General features: G+C 39.5%; 1 protein-coding gene across 1 annotated transcript in view; it reads right to left on the reverse strand.

Annotated features, from left to right (window-relative positions):
• Window positions 1–2,473: 2,473 nt before the first annotated feature.
• The window catches only part of ces2b (carboxylesterase 2b), a 29,752-nt gene continuing 10,571 nt past the window's right edge, over window positions 2,474–21,654 (reverse strand). The window contains exons 9-25 of the mRNA XM_042106290.1: window positions 21,436–21,513; window positions 21,147–21,294; window positions 18,623–18,772; window positions 18,440–18,512; window positions 15,413–15,571; window positions 13,587–13,778; window positions 12,505–12,643; window positions 12,274–12,407; window positions 11,900–12,053; window positions 7,201–7,305; window positions 7,002–7,100; window positions 6,730–6,873; window positions 6,373–6,450; window positions 5,721–5,865; window positions 5,214–5,363; window positions 4,068–4,140; window positions 2,474–3,868 (exon numbers count right to left, since the gene is read on the reverse strand). Coding sequence (XP_041962224.1) covers window positions 3,679–3,868; window positions 4,068–4,140; window positions 5,214–5,363; window positions 5,721–5,865; window positions 6,373–6,450; window positions 6,730–6,873; window positions 7,002–7,100; window positions 7,201–7,305; window positions 11,900–12,053; window positions 12,274–12,407; window positions 12,505–12,643; window positions 13,587–13,778; window positions 15,413–15,571; window positions 18,440–18,512; window positions 18,623–18,772; window positions 21,147–21,294; window positions 21,436–21,513 — 2,211 coding nt within the window. The 3' untranslated portion in view covers window positions 2,474–3,678. The remainder of the gene's footprint in view (window positions 3,869–4,067; window positions 4,141–5,213; window positions 5,364–5,720; window positions 5,866–6,372; window positions 6,451–6,729; window positions 6,874–7,001; window positions 7,101–7,200; window positions 7,306–11,899; window positions 12,054–12,273; window positions 12,408–12,504; window positions 12,644–13,586; window positions 13,779–15,412; window positions 15,572–18,439; window positions 18,513–18,622; window positions 18,773–21,146; window positions 21,295–21,435; window positions 21,514–21,654) is intronic.

Consider the following 21,654-nt stretch of genomic DNA (forward strand, 5'->3'; position numbering starts at 1 on the left):
TTTCGGGTCCCTCAGGTAGCCCTCATTCCAAAAAAGGTTGGAGACCCCTGTTCCATAGCCTACATAAAATGTATGGGTTTTATGCATAATAGAACCATATATGTCCCATATAGGAAGATAATGATTCTGCATTGATTTGGAATCAGTAGGTCACACGTCAAAGCTATTGACCAAAAAAATACTTTTCTATACATAGGCTACTATTAAGGCAATTCAGAAACTAACTTCACCGCGAAAATAAAATTAACGTTTTGGTCACGTGTTTGGAACCATATGTAAGATTGTGGCCAAAACTGGTACTGCAATGACTTTCAAATTACTGTAGAGCGGTGTATCCCCTCCCCTCCCCCTGACTGGCAGAGCTGGCAACCCAGATGCCGAAACACTACTGACTTTGTGATTAGTAGATATGGAGGAGGGTGGCGCATCAGGCCAAAACATAACATGACAACATCAACATCAGTTGAGGGCTGCAACTTCACTTTTTAAATGACAATATCCTGGCCGGACTACTGTTGTCAGTGATAAAGGTATTTGAAATGAAAATTATTTCTTAATGTCTAGTGACATATCAGGGCCATTTTATGATTAAATGAAATACATTTCTTACATACGGTTCCTTTAAGTAATATGTGCACATTTTATAGTCCCACATAGTGAACTCAAAACAAACAAACAAAACAACGTGCGCACATTTAGGCTTCAGGCAACTTACTTGTGGGCTTGTAAACAATATGCCCAATACCCTGAGGTGAAGACTTACAGCCTAATAACACGATATATTTCACCACACATGCAACAAGGAGTTAGCGCTGCCAGAGGCTACAATGAAGAAAGTTGAGCTTAACTTACCATCATGCAAAGCAGACGAAGTTAAATAAGTAACACTTGCCACGAAAATGAGCTGAATCAAGGGTGCTGCCATTGTCCGTTATGGAATGACATTGCGCACCTGAATGGAAATGTATGGCTAAGGGAAACTTTATCAATCTCCTTACTTTTCCAGTAGCTGAGTGGTAGCATACGAATTAGCAGTGGACGAATTGGGGCTTAGCTGATGACAGTGAGATATTTGCTGCGCACTCTAGCAGTCTATTTTAATCATAGCCGTAATAATATTTAGCCGACCTGCCCATTGCCCACGGTCCCTCCTCACACAGCCCTGGAAATAAATAACCTGACAAGCAGGACAAACACAAAGGAGGACAGTCTGCAGAGTCGTCACTATAATCACTTCGTTATTCCCAGTAAACTAATATCGTTTACAGTTGTATTTCTTTTTAAACAAACAGAACAGAAACGTGTGTAGCTGGACATCTTTTGTAATGTGCGGTGTAAAGTACGGAGCCCATGCAGGAGGTCGCAAGATATTTTTGTGTATTGAGAGAATGTGCGCTCATTTTAGTAAATTGTGCACTCATTTCACTAAATTGTGGTCTAATTTTAGGCTACTAGATTGTACGGAGGTCAGGAGGTGTCATTGCAAGATATTTTTGTGTATCGAGAGGATGTGCACTCATTTTACTCAATTGTGATCTCAAATTGTGATTTCACGTGATAGCACGTTTTACTAAATTGTGTTACATTTACAAGAATTAAAATGAGAGTACAATTTTGTAAAATGAGTGCACGATTTAGTAAAATGTGCACACATTTTAGTAAAATGAGCGCTGTTTTCTTGATATATACCAAAAAATATCTTGGAATGACCCCTCTAGGGTTCTATAGAGCTTTCAATTTAGTAAAACGTGCACACGTTTTACTAAATTGTGCGCTCAATTTACAACAATTAAAATGAGAGCACAATTTAGTAAAATGAGCGCACTATTTAGTAAAATGTGTGCACAATTTAGTAAAATGAGCACACAATTTAGTAAAATGAGTGCACATTTTCTGGATATACAGTATACCAAAAATATCTGCCAATTACCCCTCCAGGTTTTTGTAGTTATTGTACAAGGTTCATTTTAAAAAGTGGTTAGTAGTTAAAAACATTCACCATTAAATCCATTTTAAAACAATAACAACTGAATACATAATATATTCACTTATAATGCATATGTGCAATATATGTGCGATGATAAATATTTTTCTCATAAGTGATAAGTAGGCTAGTAATTTGAGGAATTCATTTGGTCACATTTAGAAGCTACATTTTATCCTCTTAACATTATGAATTTGTATTAATACATTGTCACACTTATTATTAAAATATTACATTCTTTCCACATGGTGCTACTTTATGAGACCACAGTGAGGCATGGTGAGAGGCCTGGTCTCTGATTACTACCGGTCAATGTAATGCTGGAATTAAATGTGATACAATCTTCTAAACAAGCAAACAAACAAACAAATAAATCTGTGGTTGGCATGACTTAGCAAGCCTGCCACGTTAATATTTACTATTCCCCATGGCAAATGCTGCTGCTTGAGTGTTTGTAGGCCTACTGATATTCAGTTCAATTCAATTCAATTCAATTCACTTTAATCTTTATTTCAGACTCACAGGAGGGTCCATAGGATATACAATATTTAAGTAAATAGATAAAAATGAAATAAAATAAATCATCTCATTAAAGTGAAACATACATGATCGATGTATCAATCAATCAATCATTCACTCAACAGTGTAGATTCTCCTGCCAGTGTTTTCTAAGCCTGGATGAGTACCACACACAGCTAGAACTGGTTAAGGCCTCTATGATACTGTTCTCAGATTCGTCCAGGTGACACATAAGCCCCTATTTTGCACCCTGGCGCATGGTGTAAAACTCGTTTTCCACCCAGCACAACATTTATTTTCTTTTTTGTTGCTACATATTGCCCTGCACTAGTGGCAGGTTCTGGCTGGCTTGTCATTGTTTATAATTGATAGCTACTTTTAAATATAAGAAACTTTTAAAAGGAAATCACAAGGCAACAAAGACAAGGCTGGAGGAGATTGTGGAGTTATCCTTTTCACTCTAGCCCGTGGGCAAACTATGGCCCGCCACACACTTTAAACCAACTCACTGGGCATTTAATTAGGTTATCATAGGCTGCTCGCTCTTTTTTTCCTGCGATAGATGACGTTGTGGTTAGTTTTACTGCAAACTGGTTTTCACCCTTCCTAGAGAATGTTTACAGTGTCAACATTAAAACAGCATGTTACATGAGGATGATACTTTTTTTACATGATTAGGCTACAATGGCTCCGCGCAGTTAAAGGGAATGACAGATGTCATTCTCATTGGTTTAAATGATGTTACGCCCAAAACACACTCATGACTGATTAAGAAACATAAGGCCCACCTTCTTGTGACGTTTCATAACGTTTTATAACTAAACCACACCCAATATGGACTGGACAAACCCCGAAATTTGTTTAAACTATTCGCCAGTGACCATGCGCTTTAGACTGTCATAGGGCCCATAAACTTCTATATTTAAGGTTTCTGAGGGTGGCCTCACATTTACACACACACGAGAACACAAACCAGGCTGTGATAGAACTTTCATTCCATGATTTTTCATTCCATCCCTCCATCAATAGCACTAGATATTGGTTTCACTTTTATGATTCCATATAAATTCCTATGTCCATTAAAATAGTCTATCTAGTTCTAATAACATTAATCCATGCGGTGAAGACTCTAATGGGAGTGTTGTTCTCATGTGAAGAGAGATTGTAGTGTCCCTCTACAGCTCATCACTGCGCTGCTGCTTCTGCTGTTGTATCTCCTGGATCTTCTTGGGAAGAGTCTCCGTCATGAAGGTGAAGCGGTTGGCCCTCAGGTGGCTTCCCACCTGCTGCTTCAGCCCGATCCCCAAGTACTCTTCCCCAGCACCGTACATCGGCCAGTGGGTCAACCCTGGACCATTGGGGGATCTGAAAAAGGACAACACACAAACACACACACACATAAACACCAGATAAGGTGTATCCAGGTTTCAAAAACTGAAAATGAACTGGGGAATAAATTCTACTAACTCACTGAAAAATACTTAATATTAGAGCTGTGTCAGAAATACCTATAAGCTGTGCTACACTTCACATTCTCCTTCTCAAACGTGTTAAGTAACATTACCCAGTGCGGGCGAAGTTGCCCCAGTATGACATCATTGTTCTACAAAGCTCGTCTTCTTCCTCTGTGAAGGTGCCTGAATTTAAAGAGACATATGCATGTGTATACTGTAGGTTTACAACATTTTATGTTCCATGAAATAATCATTTTGCACTCAAACAAATAGATGTTTGTGTAAACAGAGCATCAGCATTGCAAATAACTTGACCACTCGTCTGGATTTTTTCCGGATGGTCCGGCTTTTACATGTGCCTGTATGACATGTACAACAGCGAACAACACCTAATTATGAATACATTGTTTTGTCCACTGGGTTTTAGAACAACATACACTCTTAAAACAAATGTGTTGAATAAAACAGAACTCGCGTTGTTTTTATGTAACACATCTCCGTGTCCAGGAAGGGACAACACAGTATGTGTTGCTTCCTTTTTTCATTTGTTACACAATATGTGTTGAATAGAATTTCCGTTGTTTTTTTAACACATCTCTATGTCCAGAATCAGATAGGGACAACACATTCGTGTGTAGGCAACACTAAGCACCCAACAACCCCTCTGCCTCTCAACATCTTTTTGGAGAAATTGAGTTTGGGGTGTCCAGCTTTTTGCCCCTTTGCCCTCCTATTTTGGAGTCTCGTCCGTGATCAACTAACTACTAATGAACAATTTATATCATTTTCCAAAGAGGGGGCTACCCATTACATAACAGCAATATATTTCCAATGCCATGGCAGAGATTTTTCGTTTTGGGGGGAGATAGCAATCTTAGCAGGTTTTACATTGATGAAAAGCTCTTTAGCTTGGGTCATATGCATTACCGGTATTCTGAACCAATCAAATCAATTCTCCAACAACACCTTGCCCGATCTTATCATAAACGCTTATCATAAACGGCATTCACTTACATGGAGAAAAAGTGCCTCTCGTCTGAAAAACGTTATATTTAACGTCATAATTTAACAAAATAAATCTAATGAAAAAGACCTGAACATGTTTACAATATAGGAGTTTGTTAATACTACTTTAGTCACTTCCTCCATAGTATTCCGTAAAAAACCCGAACCTGGCCCGGCTTTTTCTGCCTACGTCCATACGATTGAAATCTCCCTTCTCAGATTATCTCTGGTTATGGACACAAAACACTTACCATTAATCTTGACATGACTTTTCATGAATGGGCCTCCAAACACAAATGCAATATCGTCTCCATGGTTCACCTTTACAAAGCTTGGACGCTTGTCCGTGAGTATGCTTGGAGGATGCTGCAACTCATACATGTAAACTGGTGCTCCAGAATCTGTGGGAGGGATTGTGATAGTCAGGGATTGTGATAGGTAAGTGTTTTGTGTGTGTGTGTGTGTGTGTACGTACAGTATGTGTGTGTGTGTGTGTGTGTGTGTGTGAATGCATTGAAAGCACTGGTACTGCTCCAAGTCTGCATTCTCCTCTGGTAGTAGTTACTGTTAGGTAGCCCAGATCTACTTTGCAATGTAGGTTGAATGTTAATCTTCTTTTTGCAATTCCTTACGTCAAATAAAAATATCTGCTAAGTGAATAAATATTAATGTGAACAAAGAGGCTTTTATGTTCAATATCTGTCACAGTTTAGCCAACAACTCGGTCCTTGCTGGCCTCTCGTCCACTTGATTCTTACCTCTGTGAGCCTTCGACAGCTTGATGGCAGGAATAAGGAAGATTAGATCTGCTAAGAGCTCTGTGAATCCATCTCTGTTTTTGATGCGGTCCTCCCCACTCCCCAGGTACTTATCCAAAACCAAGTCAATGGCCCAGTCTTCTGTCTAGAAACAGATATTTGTTTCAAGCCCCAAACTATGACATCAAGTCATTAATGTTCAACAAACAAAGCTGGTTGCATTGGATAATATATATATATATTGACTTTATACATTGACTTTATTCTTGCACTGTTGCACTGTTGGACTTACTCATTTGCACCATCACCATGACACTCACTCACACAGAGCACCTTACCTTACCTTACTATGCACAGAGAATCACAGACTCAGTCCCTGCCTCAGTCATTGCAAGCGCCTCTTGATTGATTTAGAATTGATTTAGATTAAGTGTTATTTAGTATAATTTGTATTTTAGTATATTTAGTATATTCTTTATCTTCTACTGTCCTTATTGCATAGTTGTGTTTTTTTCTGCTGTGAATGTATGTGTGATGTCTGTATGCTACTGAGACCTTGAATTTCCCCTGGGGATCAATATCTATCTATCTATCTATCTATCTATCTATCTATCTATCTATCTAATGATGAGTATAACAAGTTAATGCTTACGTTTGGGAAGAAGGCGGCTATTAACTTTTGGACTGTCTCAAAATCCATTCCCTCTTCCCAACCAGGTGGAGCCATTGACTGATAAGAAAACACAATTACAAAACACAAATGACAACCTTAATTCAATCTACACATTAAAACAAGACAATATTCTCAATATAATGCAGATCAAAACAGACCAAATGATGCACATAGTTAAGCAATAAGCCCCGAGAGGCTCGCTTTGTGCCTAACAACACCCTTTAGCTGTGCTATATTCACCATATTGAACAGCCTCAAGGGGGCTTATTGTTTTTATAAAACGGCTATAATCAATGACCTATATCTGCAATGTAAAAGGTGTATATGCCTACTCACCGAAACCACTGGCCACCCACATTCATCATTGTTGATACCATTAATTAATGGCACTTTGTTGAATTCCTGAGACTCAAAAATGTCCCCCACTTTCTTTGGTAAAAAATGTCCATCCAGGGCCGGCCCATAGATCCAACCTGTATTCTGAGTTTGGGTCATTGCAAACAATGTTTTAGATGCATGTGGAGATTACAGCAAGATCTTGGTTTGTTCTAATTGACTGGAAGTGCCCAATGAAGAAAAATGCTTGAAAAAAGTGACTTAATGCTCACCATCGTAACATTTAAAACATCCTCAGTCGACATTTGCATTACACAGTCAACAATTTCCTGTGGTTTGGTGCCAATACAGTTCGATATGTCTGCCACAGTCTAAGGAAAAATAATCCAAAGTACATGGGTGAAATTTTAGTCAACTACCCAACACTTTGGCCTAATGCAAAACAGGGTGAAGATGGTGCAAGATGACAACCTTGGCTGTGCCCATAGGCTGAATGCCAGTGATGAGATCCATGGCTGCAGTACCACTTTCTGCAATGGCACGGTGGAAAAGCCCAGTGCTCAGTGGGGAGAGAATCTAAATCAGAAGAGGACAGATAGTGTTAAGGTCTTATTATGGTTATTAGTGTGAAATGTTTATATCCCATTTAGCATACATACATTTAAGCCTAGTCCTAGACTAGCTTTTTTCAAAGGAGATGTTCACTAAAGCTTTCTTTTACTCTAGGCCTAAGCTAAATCCATATGGGAAACCAGGTCGCTGAGTACACAGTTTACTAAAAGAAAGGTTTTGGACAACTCACTCACTGACTGGCAAGATGGCCGGGAGAGGAAAAATCAAATGAGCTGTTCTTTTCTTTTAGTAAACTCTGTGTACTCAGCGACCTGGTTTCCCGTATGGATTTAGCTTAGCCCTAGAGTAAAAGAAAGATTTAATGAACATCTCACTTGGTTTTTCTGCTCGCGGCCATCTTGTACGACGGAGTATTAGGGCCACACATGAAGAAAAAAAATATTTTTGCCATGGCGAGATTAAACTCGACATGTTGACTTTAAAGTCGACATGCCGACATTAAACTCGAAATACAGTTTAAACATAGCCTACAGTTTAAGCTGTAGCCTACACTAACACACAATATGTGACATGAATGATAGGCCTACTTCAAATAGGTATTATTTCAGATAGATTGCTAGATTGCAGATATTCAGATAGATTGCATCTTCTGTTAACCCATTTTTCCCAGACATGCAAGTATGCAAATCATGTGTTATTAGCAACTCTTTGAAGTAATCAATAATAAAAAAAAAATTTAAATGTAGAAAAGTAGATGAAAAAGTGAGTTTTATTACCGGTCACAATTGTGACCGGTGGGATAATATGCAAATACTCAATTAAAGGTTGCTCAAATTGCTTTTTTGTTAAAATAAAGGTATTCTGACAGGACTTTTCAAACTGATATGAACACTGAGACCAATGGCAATAATAAATATGAAAAATATGCAAACATTGTTTATTTACCAGGAGCTTCGGCTCGATAAAATAGAACCCTGAATGTGTACATGTATGTCTGTGTGTGTGTGTGTCATATACGCGCACAAACACACACACACACACACACACACACACACACAATATGCACACTAACTCTTACACCCCATGCAGATACACACACAGACCATATACACTAACTCTCACAACTACATGCAGACACACACGCACGCACAGACATACACATTCAGGGTTCTATTTTAACGAGCCAAAGCTCCTGGTAAATAAACAACACACAGACACAAACACACTCACAGACATACACACTCACACACACAGAGACATACACACTCACACATACACACACACACATATATATTAGGGCTGCCAAAATAACTGATTCATTTTGATTAATTAATGTGAGAAAAAATAACTGATTAAAAAAAATAGCGCAGATTAATCCCGAGCCGTTGTAGTCAGTAACCATTAGACTGTAAAATGAAGGAGAGAGAAGAAAACGTGCTGCCTGGATCCTTGATTGGAACATTTACTTTTAAAAAATGGCCTGATGGTGTTGATAAAAAATAAAGTGTTGAAAATAAAGTCCTCTACAAGGAATTGGCATATCACCGGAGTTCATCAACTCTATAGTCTCACATCAATGCAAAGAAATAAATGTTGACATTGAGGGTGAGTGTTAATTCATTTTCATTGTGTCCCCTAGGTTATATCTGTGGCCTGAAATGCCTTGTATGTGAAAAAAAAAACTTCTTCCCGAAGCACATTTGAATTTATTTCCTCAGCATTATTAGGTCATATCATAGATTATTATGGCAATTATTTGAACAGTGAAAATAATAATAAGAGTTTTTGAACTTTAATGTCACTAATGCTGATTATTCAATGATTCATTTGAATTTAAATATTTAAAATACCTTCACAGCAAAAATTATATATGCGATTAATTTAGAATAATTAATCACAGAGTATGTAATTAATGAGATTAATTTGTTTAATCGATTGACAGCCCTACTTTTGAATTTATTTCCTCAGCATATTAGGTCATATCATAGATTATTATGGCCATTATTAAAATAATAATAAAGAGTTTTTGAACTTTAATGTCACTAATGCTGATTATTCAATGATTCATTTGAATTTAAATATTTAAAATACTTTCAAAGCAAAAATCATATATGCGATTAATTTAGATTAATTAATCACAGAGTATGTAATTAATTAGATTATTTTTTTTAATAGTTTGACAGCCCTAATATATATATATAGGCAAAGTGCATGTCGCGTGCAATGTAAAGTCCCCTTGAGTGTGTATGTCTGTGTGTGTGTGTGTGTGTGTGTGTCTGTGTGTGTGAGTGTGTATATTTGTGTGTGTGTGAGTGTGTATGTCTGTGTGTGTGTTTGTGTCTGTGTGTGTGTGAGTGTGTATGTCTGAGTGTGTATATCTGTGTATGTGAGTGTATGTGTGTATTTGTGTGTGTATGTGTGAGTGTGTATGTCTGTGTGTATGTGTGTGTGTGTGTGTCTGTGTGTGTGAGTGTGTATATTTGTGTGTGTGTGAGTGTGTATGTGAGTGTGTGTGTATGTCTGTGTGTGTGAATATGTGTATGTGTGTGTGTGTGTGTGCATGTGTGTGTTTGTGTGTGTATGTCTGTGAGTGTGTGTGTCTGTGTGTGTGAATATGTGTATGTGTGTGAGTGTATGTCTGTGTGTGTGTGTGTGTGTGAGTGTGTATATCTGTGTGTATGTGTGTGTGAGTATGTATGTGTGTGTGTATCTGTGTGTGAGTGTGTGTATGTGTGTGTGTATGTCTCTGTATGTGTGTATGTATGAGTATGTGTATGTGTGTGTGTTTGTAGGTGTAGAAGTATGTGTGCATCTAGATACAACATTCTATCCCACCGGTCACTATTGTGACCGTTAACATGTTTACTCATTCTGCAAACACACCAAAGACATTTAAATAATAATACATTTATATATCATAACTAGACACATTAAAGACCATGTGTACAAAAAATATTTGTCCTATGTTTATTTTAACATACTTTAAAAACCTTTTATTTGGGAGCTGTGAGGCATGTGTGTGTGGTCATGTGACAATTTACTCAAAACATTTGACACTGCACACATTTTATTGAAACACTCTATTGTTTCAATATTTACCGAAAGAGTATTGGGATATTCCCCAGTTACAGTTTTAGAGGCTCATTTAGAGACTCATTGCCGTCAACGTGAAGCGCTGTATCTCGCGATTATGGAAATATCATGCACTATGCCATTTATATAGCTAGAATAATACATGTTTCTAATGATATAATGTTTCTATAGTACAAAATGTTATTTTACTCTGTTTTACGTGGGTAAGGCCACCGCACATCCAAATAAATGCCCTTCATGACCCACAGGCCATCACTCTAGGTTAACATGGCAAAACTCATTTTTCTAAAACTACACTTCCATGTCTCACCTGCAATAAGTATAGTAGGCTATAAACACAGATATGTGTGCATTTACTTAGAATACATAGAGTTGCCTGGTCAGGAGGACAGCTTCATTCGTCCCTAGACATTCAGCAATAGCCTAGGCTGTTTTGCATCCATTAGCCTACAAACAAACATGCAACGTGAAAGTCTGGGATTGGGGAGAGCACTTAGTTAGTAGCCTATAGTCTAGTGCATAAGCATGAATTTGAATCTTTAGATGAAAAACACTCTTTAATAATAGGCCTACAATAAATAAATAAACCGCTAATGATGTTTACTTTTGATCATCGCATTTATCGCCTGTAACTCCGTGAAAAATGGACCTAACAAGTATTGGCTGAGCAACGGAGGTTAATATGTTCTATGTTTTGTCCACATGCTGTAGGCCTACTGTATGTCTATTGTTGTTGCACTCGAAGAAAATGAAATGTTTCATTCGTCCTCCTTTTCAATCGTCCCAAGCGGTCGTTCTCTCTCCAAACTAACTTTATTCTCAAAATGTTGAGTTTAATGTTGACACGTCGAGATTAAAGTCGATATGACATTTCAACTTTATTCTCGAAATGTCGAGTTTAATGTCGACATAGCGACTTTAGAGTTGACATGTCGAGTTTAATCTCGTCATGGCAAAAATATTTTTTTATTCATGTGTGGCCCTAATACTCGTAATCTTGACAGTCAAAGAGTGAGTTGTCCAAAACCTTTCTTTTTAGTAAACTATGTGTACACAAACAATGTTCTCAATGCTCGAGTTTATGTGTAGACACTGATGATACTTTGATCAAAGTTTAATGTTGTGTCGAGCCCTCTTAGTGTTTTAAATTTGCTTTAATTTAATTAAATTACATTTAAATTTTAATGCTTGAATTTCCCCTTGGGGATCAATAAAGTATCTATCTATCTATCTATCTTCTAAAAATAGCGATTTTGACGCAATCATGTGTCAAAATAGTAGTGCCCCTACGATTCTTATTCAAAAGGCCATTTGACCTAAAAACGACAACACGGTCAAGCTTATAAGTGGCGCTTCCGACGTAATTATGTTTTTAAACGAAAGTTTGACTCGGGTACATTTACACCCTATTATGCATTTTGGCGAGAGTTACGCTTTAAAGGCTCCTCTAAATGAGACTCAGGTTTTTGTTGCAAATACCGAACACTGGAATACAGAAGCCCACCTGCAGTGACACGCTCACCCCCCCTGCGGACTCTCCAAATATGGTGACAGACGAGGGGTCCCCTCCAAAGCTCTGGATGTTCTCCTGGACCCACCGCAGTGCAGCCACCTGGTCCAAGAGTCCCCAGTTTCCAGGGGCGTTATCATCCCCAGTGCTTACAGGAGACAGAAGTGGAAAACATGTTATGTCTGTGAAATAACTGCACAAATCATAGATCACAGCATTGTGCAGATGTTATATTACATTAATGGTCTGGGATCTGTAGATTGTGTGGCACAAAGTGATCTGGGCTCTTTCAGATTCCTGGCAATTAATTGTATTCTGTGACAACAACAAAATGAAGGTATATCTATATGTCATAACTGCAATCTCACCTGAAGAAGCCTAGCAATCCAAGCCTGTACTGAATCAGCACCACCACCACATTCTGATAGGCTGCCAGGACAGATCCATCATAAAAGGAGGCGGAGCCCATGACTAGCGCTCCACCATGGATCCACACCATGACCTAATTGACGGTAAGCCATAAGCATAAAATATGGAGGTGTGGGTGGATTTGTACCGTAAAGCTATGGATTGTGTGTCCACGCCACACTGGAACTTACAGGTAATTTTGCATCATCAGCAGGTTTCGCTGGAGTGTAAACATTCAGATAGAGACAATCCTCAGACACCTCAGGAATCTCCATAACCATGTTGTATTCTTTTGCAAAGAACAGAGATATCTGTCGATCTTGTAGACACCTAAAAGACAACTGGATATTAGGCTGTGCTCATCATGGGCCAGTTTGGACATAATAAATAATAATAATAACAAAAGACTCTGTACGGCCAAATTAGAGTAAGAACTTAATACTGTATCATAGTTCCACACATAATTCAATGATCCCCCTTAGATTGTTCATTAGGTGTTTAGGCCTATGGCCCCACAGCTGACATGATGGACTTTAATAAAGGCATCCAGTGAAGTTTCGGGTTTTATGGGCTCCCCCTACAGTCACGGAGTACTTATAAGGTATATTTACATTTACCTTGCCATTTTAAATACTTTTAAATACTTCTTATGGCTTGAGCCATTCCCATAATACATGTATTTGTTTTGGAGCCGAGTGACTATCAACAGGGGATGACAATCACCAAAGAGATATCTGACCAGGTAATGTTTCACGATTCTCACAGGATGTCACTGGCGCGCCAGGCAAAATCGCAAGGCTGGTTCTCTACCTGGGGGTGTTGCCAGCTATGCTAAGTGCACGATTCTCCCTTTTACAAGTGTGCTCACAGTCAAAATGACTTTAAAGCTGTTATATACAGTAAGGTCAAATATGTGCATGGGGCTGCATGACGCACAGGAAATTGCTTTTGTATGCACATTGCACTCCTGTAAAGGGATGTTTTTCTTCCGATTCTGATTCGTCTTCTCAAGCCATTGGATTCGTTTAGATGTCATTTCAATCTGGTCTCATGAGACCTTGTATTATAGATTCTTGTATTATATCTATAGATCTGCACCACTATTCCTGTTGCAACTAGGATTATGTCCTATACTGCATAGTTTATAAAGCTGTAATTAGAGGCAAAAACTTAGGGTCTAAAACATTAAAATAAAATCATTACAGGCAAAATTCAATACCCTACTTTGGCCCCTGAGAAGTAGGCTACTAAGAGTGTAACATGATGCTCTTACATGGGTGGTTGCTTGGTGGCATCCCTGACTCCCTCCCATCCCTGGACAGGTTGGGGTGGGGCCAACCTGAGGGGTCCCACAGGTGGCTTAGCAAAGGGCACGCCCAGGTACGAGTGCACCACTGTCGTCTTTCCCCTCACTCGCAAGTACTCGCCTCTGAGGGCTCCCAGCTTGGTGTGGATCAGTGGTCCTGTAGTTGTCCAGACCACAACAGGGCAGGCAAATATCGGTTATACTCTCACAAACTACAAAGTTATATTATGATAAATATCAGAGAAATGATTTGCATGTATTATACACTTATTTGTAGAAATGGGTGCGCACATCCAAAATATGTTTTAACAGGTGCCAGACAAAACATCTCAGAGAGAGGAGATGGTCTGCACACTGTGGACTTCAAGAAATACTTCATTTGTTCTCAAAAGGCAACGTTTCAATGTCAACAGATGACACATGACCATATAGGCCTATCAGACACCTGCCTTAGTCAGGCAGGGTGCACCCATGGGTGGCAATCAGCACAGACATGCAAGTCACTAGGCCCAAATATCTCATTACATTGAAAGCTTTTTTTTTGCATTAACAACATTATACAAAATATGTGGAATAGCAATACAGAAACAACATTATGCAAAATACATGAAATAGCAATACTTAAAAACAGTTTCCCATACAGTGTGCAGACCATCTCCTTCTCTCATACTGTATATACACTTCCATCCTTTCTTTTTCTCTTTTAGGCTTAAATGAATGTGGCATGTTAGTCAGAGAAAGCAACACAATCTTGCTGTGGGGCCGTAATAAGCATTTTCAAAACAAATGCGATCAGAATTTCCTACCGTTTATTTTTTTTCTCCACCTTCCAGGCCACACTTACCATCATGAGCGGTCGATGAACTTGTATATACAACACTTGCAGAGAAAAGTAGTAGTAAGACGCATTTCATCATGGTAACTAGCCTACCAAGCGTCAATGCACTGCAGTCGACTACGGTCGTACTGTAAGTGTGCTCGCCTAGGAAGTGGAAACATGAATAGTGCTCCGCCCTTTACCCTTTAACCTACATAATGTGCATTCAACTGTTGGGAAAATTCGACGTGCACAGTCATAGTGAATAAGGTTAAAACACCAATCGAAATCCCTTCAGTCCGATATGCGTCCGTCGGATTGGTCAAGTTCTCAAGCCAATTTGCGCACCACCTTTTTATTTACAACCACTGTCACTAACTGTAGCCTAGCCTATAACCTAAAAAAGCTTGTTGTATTCTACAAGCCTACGAATAACAGTTGCACTATTAGCTACATCAAAAGTTGTCAACCTGTTTACTTTCATTAATTTGTTTAGTCTTTTATTAATAGACTGAATCACTGAAATCTATAATAACTAACAGTTACACTTTCATGTGACAGGCCTATCAAAATTGTCATTACAATATAAAAGCAAACCTGTAGGCCTAAAAGCGGTTCATGTATGATATTTTATGTGCTAGTATACCTCTCATAGGGAGCATAAGATATAAAAAAATATGTTAATATATTAATTTATCATTAATCCAGTGGTTATGATTAGAAGTCTACAACTTGTTGTCAATATGTTTCAAGAAACTGTTTATCAACTATACAGCTGTTTAATCCTCAATAACATCACAAAATATTTTTTGTATATGATAGGTCTCTTGTCTGAATATACAGAATGTAACTCCTTTAAAAACATATATCTTCATTAAATCATTCATCAGACACTGAAGACTAATGGAAGCATTGGTTTAATGTGAGGAGAGAGGGGATCTGAGGCTCAGCCTTCTACAGCTCATCACTGCGCTGCTGCTTCTGCTGTTGTATCTTCTTGGGAAGAGTCTCCGTCATGAAGGTGAAGCGGTTGGCCCTCAGGTGGCTTCCCACCTGCTGCTTCAGCCCGATCCCCAAGTACTCTTCCCCAGCACCGTACATCGGCCAGTGGGTCAACCCAGGACCATTGGGAGATCTGAAAAAGGACAACACACACACAAACACACATACGTACCACATTAAGAATATATTAAAGCAGGGAATACACATATACACACACATCTAGGACTTTTAGCACTAAAAAGGGAAGGTAACATTATGCCAAGTCACTGATAGCGTCACACAGTCATTCTGCAAGTTAGCTAAAAGTAATGTTTTCCACAGTTTCTGACTAGGAAAAGGTAGACAGATTTTCAGTTAAGGGTGCTGTTATAGCAATATATGTCATATTGCTTGTTTTAAACTCACAAAAGCACGTTGAATATTGTTAAATGTAATTATTATACGACTCTTCAAAATGCAGCAGGGGGGTGAGGCCCGCCGGCCAACTTTCAAAACCCAATGTGGCCCTTGAGCCAAAAAGTTTGCCCACCCCTGTTCTAGGCTGTATGGTTCTCGAGATATTCACAGAAAACTGTGTCCAGCCATCCTTAGGCCGATTTGGTGTACAGTAGTGATGCATGGGTCGGGGTTTTTTATAACTTGCTCCCGCCCGACCCATTTTGGAGATCCAATCCGCCCCGCCCGACCCGACAATATATGCGTTTAACATCGACCCGAACCCGACCCGCAAATTACTAATTTTAAGTAAGTAGGCCTAGGTAAGTGGTTGCATCAATATCATGTAGCCATGATAATGTTACTTTACTTCACAAGACATTCATGTAGGCTAGCAAATAAATAAATGCAGTCAATGTAGTCTTGTCTAAAACAGTATAGGCTATGTTAAACTGCCTATTGCAATGGGAAACATCTGAACAAAGTAGCCTAAGACAACTCTTCATCTCTCTTTCTCTCTCTCTCTCTCTCCCTCCCTCGTATATTAATAAAAAGACCGGGATGATTTTGGCTGCACAATATTAAGCCATGCTATACACTAATTAAACTAAACTTAATTAGCCTACAGGCTGTGGAGTGTAAAAAAAAACATGCGTGGAAATCAGGCTTGTGCAAAATTCCGAATTTTAGAATGGGTCTCCATTTAATTAATGAATTGGAATTTGAATTGAGTCGGCTCCGCCCCACCGGAAATTGAATTTGAATTTGAATTGGAATGGCAGTGTAGTAAAAATTATTTGTAAGAACATACTGTATACAAATGTGACTAACTTCATCAGTCTGTCTGCCTCATATTTTGCATTGACCGATGATTGTGCCTGGTGAAGACACGCCTCGACCATTTGCAAATCAAGTCTTTTGTCATGTACAACGGCCCAGCTTTTGTCTTATGCCAGACTTCACCATAGGTGGTCGGCACCAATTAAGCATGCATATGTCCGGGGCGTGTCTGAACTTTTCCACTGGAGCAGACAAAGAACCTGCTAACAGAATAAAAGGCAGTGCCTTACGACAATCGAGAGGTGACTTGAGGCAACTTGTTTCATGTTTCTCCTCCGAGCCGGCTTGTAATAAACCTGGGAGGGTTCCCTTTCTTAACACATCTCAGTTCGGTTTTGCTTCCACGTCATTTGTAATTCTCACCACAGCAGGAAGTGGAATAAAATTCATGGCAATTCAAAGCAATTCCACAGTCACACAACAGAAAGAATGTGTTGAATCTCACATACATTCAGTTTTGGGAAGATTACTTTGGAAATGTAATTTGTTAGTGTTTTAAGTTATAAGTTATGTGTGTTATGTGTATATGTGTGTTTGATGCAATCATATCTGACATATATTGTGAAGCTTAATTTTTAAACACACCGTTTGCTTACATCGGGTGTTTTATGAAATATAAGCTAATTTAGGCTATCATTCGGATAATTACAAAACAACAATTTAAGTTTATTATATGGATAGGCGTTGTCCCCTCCAATGGGAGGAGAGAGGAACAGAAGAGGGGAAATCTCACTTTCGCCTACCGCAAACGCACATGAATATGTTAACCCATAGCGTTGTTATCTAGCGAATTTGACCCGACCCACCTGCAACCCACAATCACCTGTAAATCTCACCCACACCCACCCGACCCACGGGTGCCCTCAGGTCATAAGCCCGCAACACTAGTGTACAGTCACTAAATATTCATTTATTGTATGGCCTCCCATGAACGGAAATTCACAAAACTTGGCATGCCTTCAGAGGGTGTTATAATGATCCTGCACTTCAAATTTTATGTAGTTTTGAACATGTCAGCCAGAGATACCTGCGATTACAACGCCTCAGTTTTACTTTTACATTTTTAACTAGGTGGCGCTATACCTCAAATGACTGGATATGGGATGGGTTGACATGGACCCTTGAGACCAACATACGGAAAAAGTTAGTCATCCTAGACCCTACGGTTCTTGAGATATTCACAGAAAACTGTGTCTGGCCTACCCTCCTTTCGGGTGGGCCTACCCTACCCTCGGCGGGTGGGCAATGGATCAAAACGAAAAAAATATGGTTCCGTGTCATCCTTGTGGGGCTACATGTCCACCAAGTTTTGTGCAGCCCTGTCTTTCAGTGTCCGGGGAATTGTTGACACAAGATTACTGAAGAAAAAACCTAAACCTATATCATCTGGACTACCCCTTTTTTTATGTTGTGCGTTGTACTCATTGTCATTTAATGTACTTGTATCTACATTTGCAAGCATTTGCAGTTTCATCATAATCTTGGCATCAGTTGTAGCCTAGAAATCTAGACGCACCCTAGCGGCAGCAAGTAATTTGAAGCCAGGGTAGTCTAGCAACTCTCCGTTGGCTTGCGAGCTGGAAAAATTAAAAGAGTTCCCAGACCCTACATCTTGATGTGGGTCTGGCTCGTCAGGCTACATCAGTTGGTCATACAGAGTGCCTTTTATTTCTTAAAGAAATATTTGACACATAAATATTTGACTGAAAATCTTTTGCTGACATACCCAGTGCGAGCGAAGTTGCCCCAGTATGACATCACTGTTGTACAAAGCCCATCTTCCTCCTCAGTGAACGAGCCTGATACAGCACAAAGAAGACCAAAAGTTTGTGTGAACGTTTTGAAGATGAACCTGAGACAAAACGGTCAAGCGGCAAGTGTGGCGAGTGTCAGAATGAATATATCTTACCATTTATCTTGACATGGGCTTTCATGAAGCAGCCTCCAAAGACAAAGGCAAGTTCGTCTCCGTGGTCCACTTTGACAAAGCTTGGGCGCTTGTACGAAAGGAATCTTGGAGGATGCTGGAACTCATACATGTAAACAGGTGCACCAGAATCTGTAGACAATAATATGATGACATAAGGGATTATGTGTGTGTGTGTGTGTGTGGGGGGGGGGGGGTGCAGAGAGAGAGAGAGAGAGAGAGAGAGAGAGAGAGAGAGAGAGAGAGAGAGAGATCGGTCATATTCTCAGCAATACATGACTGAAGCCACTAGATGATGCCAATGAGATGCAACTATTCTTTGTCAAATCCTTCACTGATTATTTAAAGAAGCCCTATGCAGGTCTGGTTATTCCTTCGCTGTTTCTGGGTTTTCGCCTGATTTGGGCTCGCATTTTTCATGACATAGCTCCCCCTGCAGCTTCGGTAGCAAGTGACTGCTACGCTAAACCCCCACTAGCTAACGAGCTAGCCATCAATAAACCAAGCTAAACACATAGGGCTCAAGGTTGCATATTCGGTTTTTCCACGGAGAAGCACTAGGGGGAGACGAAGCACCCTCCAAACGACCCAAAAAGTGTTGTAGAACCATCAGAACGACTCTCAACCTGCATAATTAAAATTGTTGAAATAGCTAAATAGCTAAAATTGTTGCATAGGGCCTCTTTAAGGCTAAATACACACTTTTCATACATTTTAGATATGTTAATTTATATAAGTGCCATGGTTTCACAGGCAACAACAATACAAAGTCTTACACTTAGTTATTCACGTAGCCTGAAAAAAGCAGCACTTGCTCTAATAATATTCGTATGACTGAATAAAAATCCTAAGTATATCTACGCAGACCAGTCGTATTGCCCGGGATGTGTTGCGGTCTAGCAAATTCTTACATTTTGTGACAGTGCGCCATTTACAGTAGATACTGTAGCTGGATTAGATACGCCTTTCACTTTAGACCAGGTTTGTCTTGGTCAGTGGTGTTATAATTTGTAGTGCAAATTAATTGCAAAATAGCTATGCACCTGACCACCACACCTTTTTTTCAATGTTCAATCGACAACTGGTGAACTAGAGTGCATGGCGAAACTGACTTGGGCGTAAGATAGGGACTTGCGTCGCGCTTGGTAGGGAGGCTGAAAAGCCAATGTCATTTTGTGATGAATGAATGTCATTTCATTTTTAAATGGCACAGACCCCCCCCCCCCCCCCCCCCCCCCCCCCCCAAGAAAAACAATTTCCTGTTTTAGGTATGATCTGAATTCATTTTGAACGTAGTTGTTAGCAGTGCTGATCTCCAAGCAGGTGTCCTGGGTTTGATTCACCCTCTTGCCCAGTTTTATTTAATTGATTATGGTCAGTCATTTTAACATCATAGGGGGGCATGGTGGTAGCAGGCCACTTGACTGACAAACACCATTTTCCCTAATGCCTCCCTAATCAATGAAAACATGTATCAGCATAAACAGTTGAACCGGTAGGATCATGGTGATAACATTCAAACTATTGGTATGGAATTTATTTCCATAGCAATACTGCAGTTAGGGTTTAATGGCCTTTGAGGTTGATTTTTAGGCAGTGCTTAAACCACAACATGACAGTATGACACACAACAACTTTCTTGAAGGAAGCACATATGCTGGACATGCTGGATGCTAACAGATAAACCCAGTGCACTAGAAGCCTCAGGGTTGTACCATCATGCTATTCAACAACGAGAGAAAATTTCCCTTGTGTGTGTGTAATGTGTATTCACTCCAAACTGGCCCACCATACCTTCCCAACTATGCACAGTATCCCATTAGCTGCATGCCATCAGGCTATTTACAATTTTCTATTATGTAACTTGAACGTGAACATTTATCAAAATTAACGCACGCACATTTTGATGAGCCGGAGACAGAATACGCACGCAGGCACGCAACTAGGCTAGGCTACTTGTTATTTTCTTTTACTCGGCTATATATGGTTATCAGCACACAATGTTGAGCTAATTCACTAACTCAATTCTGATCATGGATATCACAAGTTTAAACAACGAAAACAGAAAGTATGGAGGCAGCAAAGCTAGAGGAGTTATTCCAGATGGGCAAGAACAAGGTGGGCAATTGGTGTACTTGTCAGAACATTAGACTGTATTGCAGCTGTTTAAAGCCAGACGTCAGGGTACGCTAGAACAAAACAAGGTACATTTAGCCTGTATAGGGCTGTATATGATGAAATGAATAGGTCATTGTAGACGTTGTTATTACTATTGCATGTGGATGTTGTTATGCTATGACAAATATTGTCCACGCGTGATTTTTTTTTTGGTTGATGGGCATACCATAGCATTAATTCCTGGCTGCAGGCACCCCTGTGTCTCCCAACATATGAGACCACGCGTTAATAACACACATAGGAGTATGCCACCTCCATCAGTCATAATCTCTTCAGAGAGTGAAGTTGTAGAGTGGTATGTGTTGCATGGCCTAGGTTGCACTCTTACCTCTGTGAGCTTTTGATAGCTTGATGGCAGCCATATTGAAGACTATATCCGCAGCGAGTTCTGTATATGCGTCCCTGTTTTTCAACATGTCCTCTCCATTCCCCAGATACTCTTCCAAAATGAAGTCAACAACGTCGCTGTCTACAAACTACAAAGACACATTTGAATTATTTCAGTTTCAGTCTTCAATAAAAAAAAACAAAATAACAAAATTAATAATTAAATAATAATTTGGACAAAAGCGTCTGCCAAATCCCATAACCATAACCATAACCATGATGAGGCATACATAAAGGAGGAAGGGGGTGATCATCTGTTTGGCAGTCTCTAGATCCATCCCATCTATCCAGCCAGGTGGTGCCATGCTCTTGAAGAATAAATTAACAAAAAGCATGTCAACAAAGACCACCTTCCTCTCCCAAGACAACAGTTATAATGCAAATTAGCAACACAGTGAATGATGAGCGTGTGCAAACTGTGTTACGTTTTGTTTTGTATGTAACATAAT

Source organism: Alosa sapidissima, chromosome 10, assembly GCF_018492685.1.
Source record: "Alosa sapidissima isolate fAloSap1 chromosome 10, fAloSap1.pri, whole genome shotgun sequence".
Taxonomy (NCBI): Eukaryota; Metazoa; Chordata; class Actinopteri; order Clupeiformes; family Clupeidae; genus Alosa; species Alosa sapidissima.